The 21,631-nt window shown below is 40.0% G+C and overlaps 1 protein-coding gene across 25 annotated transcripts in view; it reads left to right on the top strand.

Moving 5' to 3' along the window:
• The window catches only part of CLASP2 (cytoplasmic linker associated protein 2), a 118,209-nt gene that overhangs the window by 12,708 nt on the left and 83,870 nt on the right, over positions 1-21,631 (top strand). For 24 of the 25 annotated variants that reach the window (XM_080975703.1, XM_080975714.1, XM_080975733.1 and 21 more), the window contains exons 4-7: positions 2,352-2,443; positions 2,724-2,799; positions 3,884-3,981; positions 11,907-11,977. In XM_080975703.1, the coding sequence (XP_080831829.1) occupies positions 2,352-2,443; positions 2,724-2,799; positions 3,884-3,981; positions 11,907-11,977 (337 nt within the window). Of the gene's footprint in view, positions 1-2,351; positions 2,444-2,723; positions 2,800-3,883; positions 3,982-11,906; positions 11,978-15,302; positions 15,714-21,631 lie in introns of those variants that run through there. The other variant, XM_080975721.1, reaches the window with a different exon arrangement.

Genomic DNA, 21,631 nt, shown 5'->3' with positions numbered 1-21,631 from the left:
GGGGATGAGTGTGTGGATGTTGTATTCTGTATGCATGTCTGTCAGTGTGGGTGGGAGCGAGGGGGAGCAGGAGCCATGATGATACCCACTTCCACTTTGGCCATGACCTTCAGTAGAAGGACCCCTTGGGGGGCTGGTCAACAGCAAATTTGTTCCTTGGGCTGAAGAGGATTAGCCACTCCTGTTGTAGTCTATTACAATGGTGCTCAATAACTTGGACTTCTTAGTAGATTAAGTTTTTCACGACAGGGTTTCTGTTTGTTTGCATGATATCCTAGCTTTCATATTTTTTAATTTCCTCAGTGTAAAATCGAGGCACACTTTTTCTCCTCTAACCATGCTGCTTTTTTGGCGTAGATGACTTGTTTGTGTGTGTCTTACAGACTTCCCTTTGTTTAGGCTCCATTTTGTCACTTCTGTTTTTCCTGTAGCAGTACAAGCTGCAGCAATCAGTTTCAAGTTCCATTTCTTGTTTCCCTCCCCACTGACATTCTTGTCTTGCTCACCCCCCCCCCCAAGCACTGCAGGACTGAGAATCTAGTTATACCCTAAAGGCATAGCAATCTGCATGACAATGCCATGGAGAGTTGTAAAGGGCAACATAAATTGTATAGTATTCTAGTGTATGATTATTTCATGTTCAACTTGCTGGACATTTTATTTTTTATGGTTTTCTCTATATAGCAACTAATTTTCTGAGAACATGCTTGAAATGTTATAAGGAAAATGCTGTTTACAGATGGACTTGCAATTGCTGCAGCTAATTTTGTTTATAATAAGCAAAATTTTGCTGGTTTGTCCTTGTGTGCATTTTTGAAAAAATGTTTTTGAATATCTGTCATCTATCTATCTGTTCTGTGATCCCTTCCAAAAAATAGTATTTGATTGTAACGTAAAATACTATTCTTTTCCTTGTTGCCAAGTGTTGTGCTTGCATAAATTCCAGCTGGGCTTGTGCCAGGCCAATGCTTCTGAGGAATGACCAGCCTTTAAATTAAACATCTAATGCCTGCTAAATGCTGGCGGGGGGTTCTTGCAATCAACTTACTACCTTCAACATAACACTGTTGAAACACTGAATTTTTAGATGGCATTTTTTTGTGAATTAACGCAGAAATGTGAAAAATGGTTCAGCACTGCTTTTAGCTGCTTAAATCATTGTGGAAAATATATTCAGTATTGTCTAGTTCAGGTATCTTAAACCTTTTAAGACCCAAGACCCACTTTTAACCCAGGCATCCATTTGGGACCCATTTCTTAAATAAATTTGCATGGTGGTAGTGCTCCTGTTGAGACCCACTTCAGATCAAGCCAGGACCCACTAATGGGTCCTGACCCCCCAGTTGAAGACCAGTGGTCTAGCCTACCCTAATATTTTTCTCCTAGTCTTTTAAAGGCAAAAACAATGTATAATTTAATGCATTGTAGCCTAGATATACATGCGACATTGTCTGTTTTGCTCATTCTACAGCATGACTTGAATACTGGGAGGGTCTAAATCATAAAATGCTGCAGTCTGGGAAATGTGCTCTTGCTCACTGTGCAGCAGTTGCTAGGCAACCTTTTTCTCCTGAATGCCTGCTGAACGGCTGAGATTATAATGGCAGCATTGCAGCTGAAGGGAATTGCAGTTGGAATCTGTTTGCTTTGAAATATCGTTGCAAATCTAGTCTTGTAAGTCTGAAGTATACAGCATTGGCAGTTGTGATACAGCAGAGCTCCTGGGAGGCTGAGAATTATAAAGATAAAAGCAAGAAAGGAATTAATAAGGGCAAGTGAAACATGGGAAGAAGAACATGCATGGAAGCAAATGAGTGTAGCCCAAGAAATTCATAATAGAAGAAAGATACGGCGATCATCACAGAAGCTCACTGAAGAACAGAAACAGCACTGGAATTGGAGGGCAAATAGAACCAGAAGTATAAGTGTGCAAAACAAATACTTTTAAAATACATTAATGGAATTTTTTAAATAAGAAAAATCAAATGTAAAAGAAATTCAGTTGTAAATATCTGGATGAGGGAGGGACATATTAAAGTCACAGTGGGAAGATATTTTTAAGCAGGGAAAGGTTAATATGAGAGACACATTGATTTAGATATTTCAGTTGTTATTCTTATTTTGTCTCCAGTTTCTGAAAACTAATTGATTAAATGCTGTTTTATACCAGTATTAATATATGGGAATAATATATTAATAAAATGGGAGTAGGTGTAAAAGAGCCTGATCTGAACTTTTTGTCCCAAAGCAATAAATATAATAATTTTGGTTGTGTTAATTTAGAATTTACATTTGTGTCATGGAGTATGCAATTTCATTCAATAACCTAACCTACCTTTTATTTTTAATAGTTCGTATGGGAACGTCTTGTTGCTGGCTTTAAACACAAGAACTATCGTTCACGAGAAGGAGTGTGTCTGTGTCTTATTGCAACATTAAACACGTATGTATTTTATTTTTATTGAAGTAGGCTGTTGAAATAAATGTTCATCCCTTTCCTGTGGTGCAGGTTCTTTTTCTAGGGATTAGTCCTTTTTAAAAAGACCCTTAAAATGAAAAGCAATGATCAGACTCTTAATTTGCTTTCAACTTTCCCTCTTGAGTTCATCTAAACTGTCCTTAGACAGTTGTAAGGATAGTTGGAGCTGTCTTCTGGTAATGTTGGCTGATATTTTGTGCGTGAGGTGAGAAATGACACTTGCTCTGATCTTTTCCTCCCCTAGCTTTGGTGCACAATCATTAATTCTCAACAAACTGGTACCACACTTATGCATCTTGTCTGGAGACTCCAATAGCCAGGTAGGATTGTAATCTTTCAACAAAAAAACATTTCTTTTGATTTTCTACTGTCTGTGTTTTCTTACTACACGAGTTTGTCAATAATGGGAGGATTGTAGGAGATTGTTGGTGAATCTTAAAGATCTAGAATTTTGAGAATACCTAGAAATTTAGACCAAAAAGCAGAACTTCTTTTCATTTCCCACATGAAACTAGAGGAGGTATCTTCAACAAACTTACCATTGTTGTGGAACAATGAGGCAATTTTTTAAATGGAACTCTTGGCTTAGGAAATATATGTTTGGCTTTTTCCTATGTATTCAAAGATTTAAGTGGTCTTGTATAAAATTCTAGAAATATGTCTTTTCCTAAATAAATGTAATGCATTCTTCAGAGTAGGTGATGAGTTATTTACTTTACCAAATTCTTTCTGTCCTGCATCCCTTCCTGTTAGTCATAGGTTGCAAGATAATAGAGTTGTTAAGTTTTTCTATCTTCCCTAAGAATAAATATATGCATAATTAAAATTCTAGAGGCATGGCTGGAGGGTGGGAGGGGAGGACCATACAAGAAGAAATGGCTTCAGGGTTGGGGTTGGTGTTTTTTTTAATCAAACAGAAATGAACATGGTAGCTAACAGGCTGCAATAGTATGTCACAGAGAAATTAAGCATAAGAAATGCATTGTAGAATACCTTGCAGTGAATAAGTTGATATTTTCCCCCTCCCACTGCAGTAGACATGCTTGCAGTAAGAAAGCAGACTGTGTATGGAACAATATTGTTTAGAGCAGCACAGTGTAGCAGAGAAGCTTAACTTTTATAAAGATGTCTGAGTTTGACATGCATTTTGCAACAGTTTACTCTTTCTGTAGCCTCAGACTAGACAGTCAATGTGTTTGAAAAAGACCTAGCAATTATGCACCTGACTCCTTAAACTTGCAGTCTTGTTTAAACCCTTTCCCTTCATTTTATTTAGAATTATTGACGGGTAAGCAAAATATTGATGAGCAAAAACTAGAATATTAGGCATTAAGCGTAGTGTGCTAATTGTCATACCTTTAAATATTCTTGCCATGTTCTAATACCTGCTCTGTATGCTCGCAGGTGAGAGATGCTGCAATATTGGCGATTGTGGAGATTTATAGGCATGTAGGAGAGAAAGTAAGAGTTGATCTTAACAAAAGGGGACTTCCCTCTGCAAGGTGAGTTAGCTATGATGGCTAGTACAAATACCGATCTTGCTATGATTATATGCATAAACTTATTTAACATTTGCTAGCTTTTGAGGTCAAAGGTGTATATACTTTTGTTCAGTGGTGCACACTGTAGCACCTTTTGCTCAAAACAGGAACCAGTAGACACCGAAGCAAACAAAATAAACATTAAAACTTTGTCACAATTTACCATTGTTTCTAGAGTACATTGTATGAACAAACCAGAATTGTGCTGGTCGCTGCTTGTGATTGAATAATGTGCCAAAAGACTGCATAATCAACCTTTTAGTTATTTGCTGCCCAGTTAAAATGTAAACGTCTCAAATTGCAAGAAACCTAGCAAATATGGGAAGTTTTCTTGGTTTAGCTTGGAAATAATAATCAAATAGGCAGTGGGAAAGGTAAACTGTTAGAATAGTCTAAATTGTATTAAACTAACACTATTTAGTGCTTTGCTCACATATATTGGTGTTGGTTTTTTTAGTTTAGAGAAAGGCAAGTCAGATGAGACATTACAGAAGCGTATGAAATTGTGCCTGGCGTGGGTATAGTGGATAGTGAAGTTTTTCTTCCTCTCTCATAGAACTTGGTGCCAATTCCAAACAGACAAAAGAAAGTACTTCTTAACAGAACACATAGTTAATTTGTGGAATTTGCTCCCACCAGAGGTGGTAACAGCCACTAGCTTTGGTCACTTGAAAGGAAGATTAGATAATTTCGTGGAGCATAGGCATCTAAACTTGCCAACAGTATCGCACCACTATGGGAACCCCTAACTTTGGCTTTGAAAACTGGCAAAAAGCATGCTCAGGGTATCTATGTCACACCACTGAGATATCCCTGGCTAGGGGAAATGTTTATGGGACAAAATATGTGATGACCTGTGGCTGTAGCCAAAACATTTCTCAGTGGAAAAAAACTTCATTTCATTCTCTTACGTTCCCCCTTCCTAAACTGAGAACATGGAATATTCACTAGGAAGCCAGTATGTTTCCTCTTCCTCTCCCCTTATTCCATATGGGCTATCACTGGGGATGCCAGTAGGATTTCCTGGACTTGGTGCACTGTATGTGGATTGGAGGGACACAGGTGGTGCTGTGGTCTAAACCACTGAGCATCTTGGGCTTACTGATCAGAAGGTCAGCAGTTCGAAGGTAAACAGCGTTTCCGTGCTCTCTGGCTTCTTTCATGCTGTTCCATTGCGCCAGATATGGTTTAGTCATGCTGGCCACATAACCCAGAAAGTTGTCTGTGGACAAACTCCGGCTCCCTTGGCCTGAAAGCGAGATGAGCGCCTCATCCCAAAGTCACCTTTGACTGGACTTAAACGTCCAGGGGTCCTTTACCTTTTATCTTTTTATGTTGGTTGGGTACTTTGCATCCCGCCCCCCATCACAATCTATTGACGAAAAATGCTGCTTATATACACTTATTAACTTAGTTATCTCACAGGGCTATTGCAAACATAAAACGGGGAGGAAAACATATGCATATTTGAGCTCCTAGGTACAAAAGCAAGATACAGATATTTGCCACATAGCACATAGCTAAACTATGGAATATATTCCCATGGGAGATAGTAGCAGTCTCCAACATAAATGGCTTTAAAAGAGGATTGGGCAGGATACATGAGGATAAGGCTACTAGCCGCAACTGATGTATTGTGCCTCCATGGTTGGAGGCAGTATGCTTCTGAATCCTAGTTGTTTGAAACCATAGGAGGGGAACGTGCTATTGTGCTGAGGTCTTATTTGCAGAATTCTCATAGGCTTCTGGTTGGCCGCTGTGACAATAGGATACATTTTAATGCATTTATTTCAGGTTGCTTTAGTTTAAGATATTTACTTTATGACGGAGAGGAACTTGTGGTTGTTGCTCAGCGGCAACTTCCAACTTTGACAGTTGGCCATGCTGATGGGAGTTGGCATCCAACATTTGGAAGGCCTCGAGTTCCCAATCCCTGGATTAACTGTAATTTAAAGAGGACTTTCAGAAATCTTTTCCTGTTTCAAAGATTAGATCCATGTCTTATCTGATCCAGGAAGGCAGCATTTTCTGCCACAGTAATGCAGCAGCATTCAGGTGGGAGATACAGCATGTGTGGGTCTTCTCCTGGTTGGAATAGAGCTTTGAAGTCATGGAAGTGTGGAGATGGGAAATTGGGGGGACGACTCGGAAGAGATCTGAAATGGAAGAACTGGAAATTTGGAGAGTAAAAATAAGATGTATAATTTCCCACTCAAAATAAGCAAGATGTGTTTTTAAACAGGTTTGCCTCTCTAGACCTGGACTGTCTTATGAACCCATTAGAGCAGGCTTCCTCAGTCTCGGCCCTCCAAATGTTTTTGAGACTACAATTCCCATCATTCCTGACCACTGGTCCTGCTAGCTAGGGATCATGGGAGTTGTAGGCCAAAAATATCTGGAGGGCCGAGGTTGCGGAAGCCTGCATTAGACTAACCTTTGTGTTTGCATGCTGTATTAAACAAAAGAACACACAGAGGTAGAAGCATCACTATGTTACAGTGCTGCAGGTTTTGGTAGATTATTATGCAAGATTCCAGAATTCATCCTCTCAGTAGCAAAGCAGAAAAGGATTCCATTCCCACACAGTCGTTGGATCTTAATAAGTTTTTTCTTCCTACTTAAATTCTTAGAAATCCTTCATTCCTGTTGCAAATTATAATAAACTTCCATGTATGCTGCTCCAGCTATCACTTCAACATAAAAGGAAGCCTTCTGAATCAGATGAAAGGCCTGTGCATCCTATTTCCCACAGTGGCCAACTATGAAAAGTTGCAAGCCAGATATGAGAGCATTAGTCGTATTCTGCTATTGCTCCTCACACCAGTTAGAACGGCCATACTGTGGAACATTTTATTCCTAAATAACAAATTAACTTGTGAACTGGTTGTCTAGGAGTGAAAAACTATTACCATAGTAATTATAGTATAATATACTAGTTGAAACAAATTGTAGTGTAATCGTCTTGACATATTTGCACTATGTATAGTAAAACGTAATACAGTACTTTGTTTCTTGAGAAGTAGTGATATCCATAAAATCATGGATGTGCCTGATCATAAATTGTATCTTAGTAAGTTGTCTGTGATTGGATGGCATTACACTACATTAATCTAAAACTAAGTAAATTACAATAATCTAGTAGTCAACATTTCGTTAGTTTTACAGGTTGCTGTCAAATACAATTTGACATTTAGGGGAGAATTGTGTGCGTAGAACTCAAATAACTGTGGTGGCATTTGGTGAAACTCAAAATGATAAGTGTGCATATTAGATTAATGTTAGCTTTTTCCTAGTAATTTGTTAAAAGCAAAGGGGAAAGCAAGGCAGCCACCTCAAAACTGAATTTGAATTAAATGGTGAAACTGGCCAGTTGTATAGCATTTATAGGGATTTTTTAAAAAACACCATTGGTGTCAGCAGCCTATTTGCATGTTTGTTGTGTAAATATCTGGATATAGCCATGTGTATTTCACGTTAATTTCAAAATAATGCACTGGAATTCAATACTTTCACAAGACTTCTGTACACTTTGAACAGGATGTGAATTCTCTAGTTGTCTTGGGAACATCTAAGTCAAGGGAAAAAGGCTTGAGTCTTCCCAAATTGAATAATACATATGACTCACCTAGAATTGTGTTCTGTTGTTATGAGACTTGCAGAGCAAATGGAAAGGGGAGAATGACTCTTCTGAAGAATTGTACAGTCCCACATGTGAAGGTTCTGTTCCTACACAAAGAGGCTCTGGAAACATTCTTAAAAGACCTGATCCTCTGCTTCCTACTAGTTTCAGAACCTGAAATTTAGATCTATTGGCTTGGGAGAACTATTGCCTAATCTCCAATATTTCATCCTTGTGGAGCTAGTGGTAACTGGACAACTAACTCCAGGCAGTGTTGAATATTTGGATCATTTCTAATCTGGCTTCATATCTAGCTTGGGAACATGCGAACAGAAACAGCATTGGTCACCTTGGTAGATGACTTATGATGAGAGTGTAACACCATTTGTTTTGCTGGACCTTTTGTGGGTTTTGATACCATAACATATGGTATGCTAGACTTGTTTGAGTTGGGCCTAGAGGGGTGGCTCTTGTTTTTCCTGGAAAATGTGGGTGCTAGAAGACTTCTGTTGTTCAGTGGCCTATGGAATTCCTCAGGGGTCTATTCTATTCTCTATGCTGTTCAGCATGTACATTAACTATTGGCGTAAGCCATCCCAGAGGTTCAAACCAAAGTGTCATCAGTATGCACATGTGACTTCTCCACGTGTCTTTTCCATCTGCTGGCCCTAGGGAGGCTGTTGAACTTCTGAATTTGTGCCTTGAGATGGCACAAGTTGAAGATTAATCCAAGCGCTATGTATGGGGAAAGAGACTCCCCTGGATTGAGATTTGTAAGAGAGAGTTTGGATTTTATATCCCGCCTTTCACTCCCTTTAAGGAGTCTCAAAGCGGCTAACATTCTCCTTTCCCTTCCTCCCCCACAACAAACACTCTGTGAGGTGAGTGGGGCTGAGAGACTTCAAAGAAGTGTGGCTGGCCCAAGGTCACCCAGCAGCTGCATGGGGAGGAGCGGAGACGCGAACCCGGTTCCCCAGATTACAAGACTACCGCTCTTAACCACTACACCACAACCACTACACAGTAGTTCTGGATAGGGTTACACTTCCCCCTGAAGAATAAGTAGGAGTGCAACTAGGAGTGATGCTGGACTCAACCAAATGGGAACGTTCAGATGGCAGTAAAAGCTAAGGGTTCTTTTTATCATCTTCAGCTTGTTCCTCTGTTTTGACTCTACCTGGAGGAGCGTGCCTTGGTTATCCATGGTTATCCATGCATTTGTAGCATCCAGGCTGAACTACTGTAATGTTCTATTCATAGTGTTGCCTTTAAATTTTGGAAGTGCGTCTTTCAGAAACTTGAACTGGTAGAAATGCAGCTGTCCAGCTACTGGTAGGGGAGAGGCAGTTGGAGCATATTACACCAAATTATACCAGTTTTCCTGGTTAGTGATATGTTTCCAAAGATGTGGTAAATGGTTTATAACTAGGTTGGCTTAAAAGATTCCCTGCACCCAGGTCAACCTGCCAGTCCAATCCTTGAAGAATTTCTCACAGGCCCTGCTTATGTGCCCACCTGTGGATACAATTGGGCTGGTGGCAACACAGAACAGGGTTTTCTTCGCAGTGGCCCCACAGTAGTAGAATTCAGTCCCACATGAGATCAAGCAAGCCCTATCTCTCAATACTCCAGATGGACTTTGAAGGTCCACCTTTTCATTACAGCCTTTAGTGGTTCATTATAAATTGTGTTGTACAAATTGTGTTGTGGTCTGGTTTTATATGTTTAAGTTGCCTTGGTGCTGGATTTTAGCAGTAATGTGAGAGAGATGTGTTAAAACATAATTTATTTGTGCTTTGATGTATATTTTATAATACTACTCTGTGAAGAGTGTTTCATGGAAAGCAGGTTCTGAATCAGTTACATAAAGAGAGAGAAATTGGCTAGTCAAACAACAGATGAGTTCCACTCATCCAGACACCACCTAAAGATCCAACAATTAATGAGATCTTCACTCAGAAAACTAACACAGGGACAGAAAACTTCCCTTTCAGTGGTAAGATTTCACAAAGCAAAGACTATGGTTTGGGGTTTATGCCCCATTCTATTTTAAAGGTAAAGGTAAAGGGACCCCTGACCGTTACATCCAGTTGCGGACAACTCTGGGGTTGCGGCGCTCATCTCATTTTACTGGCCGAAGGAGCCGGCGTACAGCTTCTGGGTCATGTGGCCAGCATGACTAAGCCGCTTCTGGCGAACCAGAGCAGCGCATGGAAACGCTATTTACCTTCCCGCCGGAGCGGTACCTATTTATCTACTTGCACTTTTGGGTATGCTTTCGAACTGCTAGGTTGGCAGGAGCAGGGACTGAGCAATGGGAGCTCACCCCGTTGTGGGGATTCGAACTGCCGACCTTCTGATCGGCAAGCCCTAGGCTCTGTAGTTTAGACCACAGCACCACTATGATTAACTGTTTAGATAGACTTGACATCATTAAACATTGAGATCTCCTTTGGATCATTGTTCCACAAGGAAACATCATATCACATAAAGTACTTTCTTTCCAACCATTCCTAAGATATGAGCCCCTTAGGTGAGAACTTTGTACTGCTTGATACGATCTTTAATTCACCCATTGTATTCTCATATTTTTGCGCCCTTCCACATAGATGCATAGGACTCCATTACTTGGGACCAGTAATAGCTATCTCTCTTCAGCTATGCAACAAAATTCAGTAACACACCCCTTCAAATCTCTGCCTCACATGGTGCCACCTCGAGAAGGTAGACTCCTTCCTCTCCAAGAGGGTATCACAGTTTTCCTTTCCATTTTCAGACTAACACTCTAGAACTGGCACAGGGAACCTTTGAACCTCCAGACGTTGCAAGCCCATTCTTTCTAGCGCTGATGTGAGCTGTAGTTCAGCAACATCTGAAGGGCCAGAGAGTCCTCATTCCTGCTCTAGAACTTTTGTAGAGTTGATCCACAGAAATGCAAAAAAAAACCTATGTGTGTGACAGCACAAAGAACATTGGTTACAGGAAAACAGCTCATCTTTAAATAGACACACAAAGTGCCCTTGAATGGCAGTCTGCAAGATGGAAAATAGGCTTCTCAACTGCCCCAACAATGCTCTGGTCATTTGAGTTTTAAAAATAAGAATAAAAACCACATTGCCCCCCCCCAACTTTTTTGCTATAAGTACTTCCCCAAGGTTTGAAGCACCTGCTCTTGCGAGACTCCATTTGTCTCTGTGGTCAGAAAACTGACTTCTTAAAAATGTAAATACTTTCCTTTCTCCTTTTTTGAGGAATTTTCAAGAAGCAGTAATGTTGAACACTTACCAATCACATGTTTGTTACTCTTGCTGTTTTGTTTGAAGTTAATCATTGCTTTGAGAGATTCAAACTGAAATGAGGGTTTCAAGGAATGCAAGCACTGTAGCCATAGAAGTCTGGCTATTTCCAGTAGGGTTGTGTATGCATTGTCTTTTAAAGTGGAAACTAACCCAGATCAGTTCACTCAATAATTATATTTCCAAGCGAACTGATTTCAGATATAATACTTTGATGTGGTGCCACTTAACTACTGATACACAGTGAGTATCATTTCCACCATATTTTTGAGCATTCCTTTGTACAATTTGAAATTTAAATATTTATAATAGGACTTACCGAGGATGTGTAACTCTGAAAGTTGGGTTATGGATCTTAAATAATAAAACAGGGTAATGGATTATGGGCTACGTAAAAAGAATTAGCAAATCTAACATCTGGAGGATTAGAAAGCTCTAGGAACAGCAAGCACCAGGAAACCAGCCAACATTAGTTGCTGAAAATAGGACACAGAGGCTAAAATGGCTTGGATATGTAGAAGAATGAGACAAACTAGAAGGAGAAAAAGAATATTGGACAGAACCAAAGGGAAAATAACTCTAACAGAAACCAAGAAATAGATGGGTGAACGTAATAGATGTGAGTATGTTTTGCAGTTAATTGTGAAGAGAGATTCCGACCATGGTAGGGAGAAAGGGGTTGTGTGCCTGACTGATGCATGTTGACTGCAAAACTGCATTTAAATATGGTTTCTCTTCCTGCTATAGTCTTAATAAAATACACACTAGAACATGACTCAAACATAACATTGTGAATTGTGATCACCAGCTTAGCTTGATTATTTGTATTTGTGACATCATTGGGTTTTCTAGAAACTGGGACTTGAGTCCTAGAAAAAAATCAGGATTCGTTAAAATTGTAATTTAAAATGTTTGATTTGAAAAAGGAATGATGTGTGTTTTTATTTTTATATATTTGTTCATATTCTTAGGTTACAAACAATATTTATGAAATTTGATGAAGTGAAAAACGGTGGCAATATGATTTCAAGCAACTTCAGTGGTGAGTATCCAATAGTGTATGTTGACATGGATATATAAAAAGTTGAATTTAGAGTATTTTAAGCTGCTTGACATGTATGAGTTGTTTTTAGCATTTCTGCAACCAAGGTTAGGCTTAGTTAAATATGGCAAAAGTTAGATATGGATTTAGGTTTTGCAAATGTATGGTATAAATGTTTGTTTTATAGCATCTAACTAGTTAGTACTACGCAATTTTGAGAAGAAAGTATTGGCACTGTTTAACATGCGCACCTCAGAACTGTTAAAGCAGTATGGGAAGCAAATGTGACCTAGGTTTGGGTTTAGGAAACTGTTTTGGAAAACAGTTATCTGTCCCTGTTGGCTCTCAGCCTCTAGCTTCTTTTGAGAGTTGTTAGATTTTGTTGTCTTTGTTGGTCTCTTGTTACTTATTTGTTTATTTCATATTGATCAGTTTGTCTAGAAATATACAATATGCATTTCTTTATGAGTTTTTCATTGTTTACATAGTGTAGAATCCCAACTGGTGCCCTTGGTTTAATGGAAGGGCTTTTGTTTTGACACACATCTTCTCTGTCCGAAGAAGAGAGGCAATTTTTGTGATTTCCCTCTTTTCCGCACTCTCTGAAAATTGGTGGCTTCCAGAACAGCATGGAAGGTGCTGTCAATTGCTGAGTATGGAAGGGCAAATTGGCCACAGTCACCTCTTGGTTAGCAGAGGCATCCGCTAGATCAAAAGGTCACCTGGGAGCGCAATGGGTGCAGTTGGATTCCTGTCTGTGGTGTGCAAATTTGGCATGTTGAACATGCATTTTCATTCTAGCGTTTCACTTGTGGACTGAGAGACTTTTCATTTGCTTTCAGTATTTATATTGCAGTCATTCATGTGCGAGATGTATTCCTACTGCTTATTGCTTGTGTTTCCAACCCTTCCAGTACAGATGTACTTCTTTAGCTATTTTTGATTGCATTACCATACACTGTTCACTTAAATCAGGACTGGTGAGCCCATGGCCCTCTGGATGTTGTTGAGCTAAGATTCCCATTATCTCTGGCAATTGGCCATGCTAGCTGGGGATGATAGATTTGGAGTTCAACAACATCTGGAGGGCCACAAGTTCCGTATCTCCGAATTAAGACTTTGCCTCTAAGAAATTATTCTTACTTCACACCCTGTTGAGAATATCTGCGTGAGATTCAGTGATGGCTTCTTTGAACAGGGATTTTTACATTCCTAGCACACCCCGTTCATAAAATCTCCCCTTTTATCTTCTGCGAGCAAGCTTCTCTGCCGTTATTCCAATTATGTATGTAAACCATTCTTACGAACAAATATGTTTGCAGATAAGGTTAAAGTCTTTATTTTGACTCCCGACTGCCTTCAGTCTGTGGGTATCATTCTAATAATGTTTTTTCTATGGTGGCTAAACCATAGCCTTATGGCGTGGGGAAGCGCAGTTACTGTTGTGGTTTCTTTTCTTTTTCTCTTCATCTTACATAACCACACAGTAGGTACAAAATGGCATTTCAGTTGCAAGTCTACGCAGGTATCTAACCTATAAAAATACCTTCAATATCTAGATCTCTATGTTGCGTGGCATTTGTGCTGCATAACACTTCTGATGTGGGTGTCAGCTACTCCCAAGTCTTAAGACTGCTATCAGCTGTCTCTCTCATGTGGCATTGCAAACAAGAGGTGTGCTAAGCTTCCCCTATTTATTAGCAAATGAGCAACCATTTCCATGGAAACAGATATTGCAGTCAGCAGCAGAGCCCATTGAATTCCTTTTCTGGGAGTCTGAGTTCTGTAAATGCTGTTTCTTCTACAGGATTTAAGAGGATCCCTACATTATATTTTAAATGGCTGAAGTTTTCAGCATTTGTACCTTTTTCACAATAACAAGAAACACCAGAGTGCTCTTGAGTGGGTTTTGCAGTCATCCAAATGCAACAGCTTATCTGTTCTCATAATGGCTCATTTTATAAATGGAGGGGGAAGGCACACATGAAACTTTCTTTGCCAGAGACTTGAAACATAATGTTAAAGTGGTGTTTAGGATTGCATCACTTCAAACAAATGACACAAAGCACATGTGCGTTTGAACCACATATATTTTTCACTTGTTTGGGTCTCATACATTTTTCATTGCTCAACATCTTTTCTCCATTTGAGTTGGTTACCATGCAAATGTCACGGGGGGCGGGGGGGGCGGGGACAACTCACAGTTTGTAAATTATGTTACTTCATTACAGTCATTACACTATGAATAATATACACAAATACAAATTTCCAAATAGTAATCGGGGAACCAAGGTCGTTGTTTGGGATTAATACTTTTCCTGGTTCTAGATATTACACTCCTTTTAGCTGTAAATGCATGGGCTGATGTGTTCAACCTTATTTACACAGTAGGAAACTAATTGCAGTTGAGTGCTTTAAAACATTGCAAGTCAAAAATAGGTTTGGGAGGGTCTTTCATTCAGCATGTTCACTATATTTGCACTTTCCAGTGTTGAATTTTTTATCAAAAAAAAAACAAAAAAAAACCAAACGACAACAAAACCCCTAAAAACCAAGAGCTGGGTTCAGTCAGGGCTCGCCCTCCCAGGTCAGGTGGGAAAGACCTGCGAAACAGGAAGCAGGTCTTCCAGGACTCACAGTACTCTAAAAGTCCAGTTAGCTTTGTGGCTGAGCAGGTATTTAAATATGAGTCTCTGTGGTCCTAGTCCAATACTCTAACCATGATGACACACTAATCAAATTCCAGCAGTCTGTCTCTACGGTTCATAGTTAAACGATCTATAGCCCTTTCCAGTTTAAAGGGGGAGAACAGAAACATTTCTGTGTGTGAATATTTGGTTTAAAAATTCATTTCAGTGAAACTGCTGTTTGTGCAGTGAAACAAACAGTTTCACTGAAATGAATTTGCTAATCTATACTTTGCTAATCTATGTGTTACCATATTGCTTTGTCAGTTTTAAAAATTCCTTTTGAGAAGTGCTTGCCTTGACTCTTGTGTGTGGCTCAGACGTGAAATACACTGTCTTTTTGCCTGGGATAATGTGGCTAGCTTGGGTTTTGTCACTGTCTTTACCAGGAGCAATCTTCATTAAGTGGCACGTCTTTCTTTGAATAGAAAAGCCTTTGAAGGTCTGCCTTTGACGTGATTTGTTTACAGCAACCAGTGATGGCTGAACACAATGAGAGATTGAGAAGGCAGCAAAAAAATAAAGGCCAAAGAAGAATATGACACATCTTCTGTTCATAGCTATGCAAATCAGATAATCATTTGGTCATGTGCTCATTGCTGATTACACATGAATCCTTAGGGAATGGAAGCAGAAAATGATTACTGGACGCATGCCTTGTGTTTTGATGACTGCATTAAAAGTCCCTGTCGAATAACCTTCATTGCATGTGAGCAATACCTTTAAAGAAAAGGGCAGGCGGCTAGGGAAGGATTTTTTTCCTTCCCGTACCAGCAAGTGTGTTATTAGGTTTAAGCAGGAGAGAGGCTGGTTATAATGGATGGAAGGAGCTTCCTGCAAGAAGCAGGACCTTTATTTTGAAGTGGTGTAGCAGCTGTTGCTGGTTGCAGTAGAGAACTGCAGATCTGACTGGGTCACACAGTGCTCTGTCGTCTTCACGCTGCACTGGATTGAGAGTGGCGAAGGCACTTATAGTCACTCAGATTGAAGTTTTATCCTTGGAAAAAGCTCCTGGTAGCATTGCAACCGTGTAATGGCTGTTGGGGATGGTGAGTACAGCCTTGTTTTTGTTGTCAATTAGACTTAGCTTGTGTGCGTTTGAATGTTGGAACAACCTTGCTATGTTAAGCCCATATTTGTGTTACACCAAGATTCATTTACTGTATAGCTTTTAGAGCTCTGAAATTTAAATTTGCTTTAAGCAACAATAAGAGTAGACATAGAGTTGTCTGCCAGCCCTATATCCAATGGTTTTATGTGTCTATGAGGAGGACATGCCCTCTCTGTATCAGCAGTGAGAAAGTGTATATACTTTGCTGTACAAAGTCATTATTTGAAGAAAATGCAGGGTTATGCTTTTTAAACCTTTGTCTGTATTAAAGATACTTAAGTCTTAGCATCTGTCAGATTGATGTTATACATGAGCTTGCCATTGCTACCATCCTTGAACAATCTGCCTAGAGGATTGAAGAGCATAATGCTAATTTTTGTTTTGTTTTGTTTTGTTTTAGAATTGTGTATTTGTAATTTTTTACTTTTTAAAGATGGCATTGTAACTAATCATACTAGGGTTCTTCTGCATGTTTTCTTTTGGAGATACTTTATGATTTGCACAAATGCTCCTAAAATACCACCTTACAGGGTTGTTTGACCTTTATAGAACTTGATAATATATGGGGCAGCAAATTAATGTCTAGGGCATTGACTTTGTCTTGGAGTTTATATTTAGTAACAGCAGCTCAGACAATTTATTCAAGGTATATTTTTCAGTAGGAGTTACGAAACTGAAAGAAAGCTAAAAAGAAAGATGTAATTACTTATAGATAATAGCCATACATATCTAGGTATAAGTATAGTATACATATCTAAAATAAGGAATTCTTCTACAGTGGATTCCTATGATGTCTGTGTTCTAATCCATTGGAAATTAGACAATAGCTTAGACTGAGTATTTTGTAGTCCTTAAGATGTTTGCATAATCCTGTACCATTGATATGAGTAGTTAGACAAACTTTGGAAATGGTTAGCTTTAAAAGTTTTAAGTGCCACTTCTTCATAAATTCAAATATGTATAATTGAAATTGTCTAAAAATGAGATTTTTCAACATGTCTTTCTGTTAGAGCCCCCAACATGTCTACTCACCTTTTTTTTTTATCACTAGCAGAAGTACTAAAAAATAGCATTGTTCTGATAGTCAACTGACACTTGTATGGAGAAGCTTTGCATAAAATGTCAGATCCAATTAGGATTGTGTAGGATGATCTAGCAGCTTTTTCTTGCTTAAATCCACCATTCACCACATCTAGGGGATATTCACTCTTGATAACAAAGTTGAACAATGTCATGAGAAAGAAAACATGATCAAAAATAATACTGTATGTTGTAGATAATCTAGCCTGTAGATGATTTAGTTACCTGGATATATTGACTTGGTTGCAAAGAGACAAAAGCAAAGTTTCACTCAGGCAACAGGATTTTTCTGTCTCCTCAGTGCAATCAGGTATGACCCCAAGCTATTTCTGCTTGTTGCGGGGCCCTCTGGAAAGGCATGAGATGTGCAAAGGGCTGCAGCTAGTGGGAGAAATCTGGAGACCTCCATGAACAAGCCAAAGTGTTCCACTTGCAGGCTATTTGGATCCCTTTTAAAATCTGACTTCCAGAATTTCTACTTTTGCTAGCAGAATGAATGAAGACTTGCATCTGACTGAACCTTACCTTAAGCATACAAAGAATTCAGATATATGGGAAATTGTTTCTGTTCTTAACAGTTTTTCTGTTTAAAAGCACTGGATTTGAACCTTAATTTTCCGTTATGAGAGGTGAAAGCATAGGTGATTCTATAGATGGAACTCTGAAGCTTTTCTTTGAAATTTGTTCCCTCAAATTATTTTGGAAGGTTCCAGAGCAATGCATTTCTTTTTCTGCTTGAAAATGTACGAGTGTTTGTTAGAAATATTCAGATACCTTCAAATCATATTACGTTGGTGCTGTGTGAAGCTGGCAGACAACAGTTCTGGGCAGTAGACTTTTTGTGTGTAAGGTGCTCCTTGAAGAGGATAAAGTTATATCCCTTGTTAACCAGATTAAGGCTCTCAGTCTGTATCTAACATAATTGCTGCGTACTACTATCATGTAGGCCCAAGATCATACTATTTTAATTCAATGATTTTTCAGTGTGTTGCTATTTTGTTAAAAGTAAGTACGTTAATAAGATTCTTCCTTGGCTTTTGCCAGTATAATATCAAACTTGAAAGACTATTTTAAAAAGTACATTCAATCCAGATTTGTTGAGAAGGCTTAGACAAGTTAATTCCTGATGAGGAAAATTTTAAATGAAGTTATTCATTAGAAAACAGGCACATGTTGTGTTTAATGGTAATAAATGCAAGTGCATTTAACAAGGGGGGAAATCCATTTTGTACAAACAACAAAATGAATGAATGAATGAATGAATAAACTTTATTACAGTCACAGACCAGCATAAGAGAAACATATGAATAAAATAGCAGTTAGTATTTAAACAGGTAATTGTTAAAGAAAATAAGAACAAAGAAAAAGCATAGGGTAAAACATGTGAGTAGAGTACGAGATTAAACACAGATAATTGATGAATAAGAACTGATAATAAAAACAGATAAGGACTAAAAGACATGCAGTTAAAACAACTATAAGGGGTGGAGCTTGGGGAAATAACGGTCTTGCAACATGGGCCTTCAGTTTAGGACTGGTTTGCAGCACAAACCATCCTTCGGCGAATATCCATCATGGCAGCGCAAAATCTAACAACTGAGTTTGTAACATCTGGGTTTTCATCCTGGAGTAGTAGGGAGATGCTGAGTTGTTCTGTACGTCCTGGGAATTTGTGCAGGATAGGCAGGATAAACCTGGCTTGTATGTCTACATAGTACTGGCAATGGGGAAAGGCATGTTCCATTGTTTCCTGCTGCCCAGAACCACATGGGCATTTCCTCTCCTCGTATGGTGTCTTCCTATAACGGCCTTTCTGAATGGCTATGGGGAGGGTCTGATAATGGGCCAGAGTGAAAGCCCTTTGTATTTTTGAGATTTCAAGGTTGGTTATATATGGCATTTGGGAGTTGAGGTATCTACTGGTTTCACTGATTAGAAATTTTGGGGACCTAGCTAGGTCTGCTTGACGTTCTGTGTCTTCCACACGCTGTTTAATTTTTTTTTTAGCTTGTTCATACCCCATGTCAAGTAAAATCTGTGGGTTGAAGCCTAGAGTAGTTATTATATTTTTTCGCTGCTCGTTTCCATGTCGATTGGAAATTGTCCTTAATAGTCAGGGAAGCAAGGCCGCTCGGGAAGAAAGATAGTCTCAACCAGTAATTTAGAGCGTAATTTAAAGTTCAACTCAAATTTGTTGAACTTGTATTGCAGACAAAAGAGTTCAATTTAAAACTGAATTTATAGACTTTTAGGCGTTTAATCATAGAATACATGAAGCTGTCCTCACCGTTGTTGTCAATTGAAATATTCTAAAATTAGTTTCTTTCCATGTTTTTGGTTGGATTAGTTTCCCTAATTTGCATAATAGCTACATTTAATGGTCTTCTGGACTAAGACAACTTAAAACACTTTAAAAATGGCAAAACAGGTGTGATTAAGAAAGCTGTACACAAAAGGGGCAGGGGCTTGAGAGTCCATGTTTGTTGATCATCATTTTGAGCAGAGGTTGCCAACCTTTTTGGAACAGTAGGCATATTCTGAATTTTGAGAAATGCTGTGGGCGCCAGGCACAAGATGACCATCATGAGGGGTGTGACATAACTTAGACTTAAAAAGTACAGTTGTTGCTGTTCCCAGATGCTGCTCCCCCCTGTGTGCCACACAAACTTGGGTCTCTCTCCAGGTGCATCTCTCTCAATCACACATGGGCAGTGCACAGTTGAACACACACACATTCAGAAAAGCCTCTCCACTGGTGAAGGAAGATCCTGCCATTCCCTTCCAAAATAAAAAATAAGAGGGACCGGCGCAGCATGACGCCGGAAATCGTGTCTGCTCATGTCCGCGGTGCTGGGAATCGCTTCTGCGCATGCCCAGAGCCTATTTCCAGCGCCGCGGACATTCGCAGACCTAATTTCCAGTGCCACTCAGCGAGTCACAGCGCGCGGGGGACTCGTCAAGTGGGCGGCTCAGTTCGAGGGCGACTTGTGAGCCGGTAAAACTGTCTTCGTGGGCTGCATCTGGCCCATGGGCTGCACGTTGCCAACCCCTGATCTAGTCCAACCCCCTGCAGTGCAGGAATCTTTTACCCAATGTGGCGATTGAACTCACAACCCTGAGATTAAGAGTCTCATGCTCTACTGACTGAGCTATCTGACTACAAGATTGATGATTGCCAGAAAGTATTGTATTTTTTTTTTTTGGTTTGTAAGCTTTTTTTGTGTGTATGGAAGGAACGCAGATGGCACTATGGGTTGAACCACAGAGCCTAGGGCTTGCTGATCAGAAGGTCGGAGGTTCAAATCCCTGTAACGGGGTGAGCTCCCGTTGCTCGGTCCCTGCTCCTGCCAACCTAGCAGTTTGAAAGCATGAAGTGCAAGTAGATAAATAGGTACCACTCCGGCGGGAAGGTAAACGGCGTTTCCGTGCGCTGCTCTGGTTCGCCAGAAGCGGCTTAGTCATGCTGGCCACATGACCCAGAAGCTGTACGCCGGCTCCCTCGGCCAATAAAGCGAGATGAGCGCTGCAACCCCAGAGTCATCCACGACTGGACCTAATGGTCAGGGGGTCCCTTTACCTTTAAGCTTCTTTTACAACTTTTCTGGCTGATGATTTCAGTAAATGGTTGTTGGGAAGTTGACAACCAGCATCAAGTCAAACCAATTAATTTAATATAGCAGTAGCTTTGTAACTAAGCCCATAACTAATTAGCCAGTAAATTATCTTTTAAAAAAATATCGCTTGCAGTGGAGGCACAGAGTGCCCTGACCCTTCTGTAGCAGTGTGCTGCATTTCTATGCTTGCTATGGAGGAGAGGGCTTGCATTATCTAGTTAGCCCACTTGGCTTCTAAGCTGAGTATGGAGGAGGGATAGAGCACCCACACACATACAGTACATATGTGGATGTATACCGTATTTTTTGCACCATAACACTCACTTTTTTCCTCCTAGAAAGTAAGGGGAAATGTCTGTGCGTGTTATGGAGCGAATGCCTACAGATGGCGGGGGGATCTGCTGCAGTCGTGAGCAGAGGATCCATGGTTCCCCTTCCTTCCCTCCTCCGTGGCTTGCTTTGAAATAGCAAAGCGGGAGAAGACCCGCTGAGTGGGGAGGAGAGAGGGACAGAGAGCCTGCTTGCTTTAAAGGAGCAAAGCGGGAGAGGAGAGGAGCCTTCTCCTCTTATACCCCTCTTCTGCATTATTAACAGCATCCTTCTCCACCCACCCCATGCATGTTCCTTGTCCCTTGAGTGCTTTTCCTTCCCTCCCCACTTAAAACATGGTTACAAAGCACGGATCCACATGGATCCTCAGGATTTTTGCACTGGGTCACCCCAAATTCACCATCAGATCACATAGCATGTCCATGGCTACAGCTTGCACCAAAAAAATCACGCACCCACTGTTGCCTGGGGCCGCAGTGGTGCAAAAACATGGTTACAAAGCATGGATCCACATGGATCCTCAGGATTTTTGCATTGGGCTACCCCAAACTCACCGTCAGATCACATGTCTGTGGCCACAGGAACCACAAAAATCATACATCCACTGTTTCGTTTAGAATATTTTTTTTCTCTTGTTTTCCTCCTCTAAAAACTATGTGCGTGTTATGGTCGGGTGCGTGCTATAGAGCGAAAAATACGGTAGTTCCTCAACACTTGTGGCTAACAGACTTGTGGTTTAATACAAGGCTGAAATGCAATAAAACATAGTTTTAGAGGCAATGGCTGATGAATCAATAAGGTCGCTGCAAGGTGGTGATTTGTCACTCAAGAT

This window comes from Podarcis pityusensis (assembly GCF_964106645.2).
Source record: "Podarcis pityusensis genome assembly, chromosome: 12".
NCBI classification, from domain to species: Eukaryota; Metazoa; Chordata; class Lepidosauria; order Squamata; family Lacertidae; genus Podarcis; species Podarcis pityusensis.
This window is presented reverse-complemented; position numbering and strand designations above follow the sequence as displayed.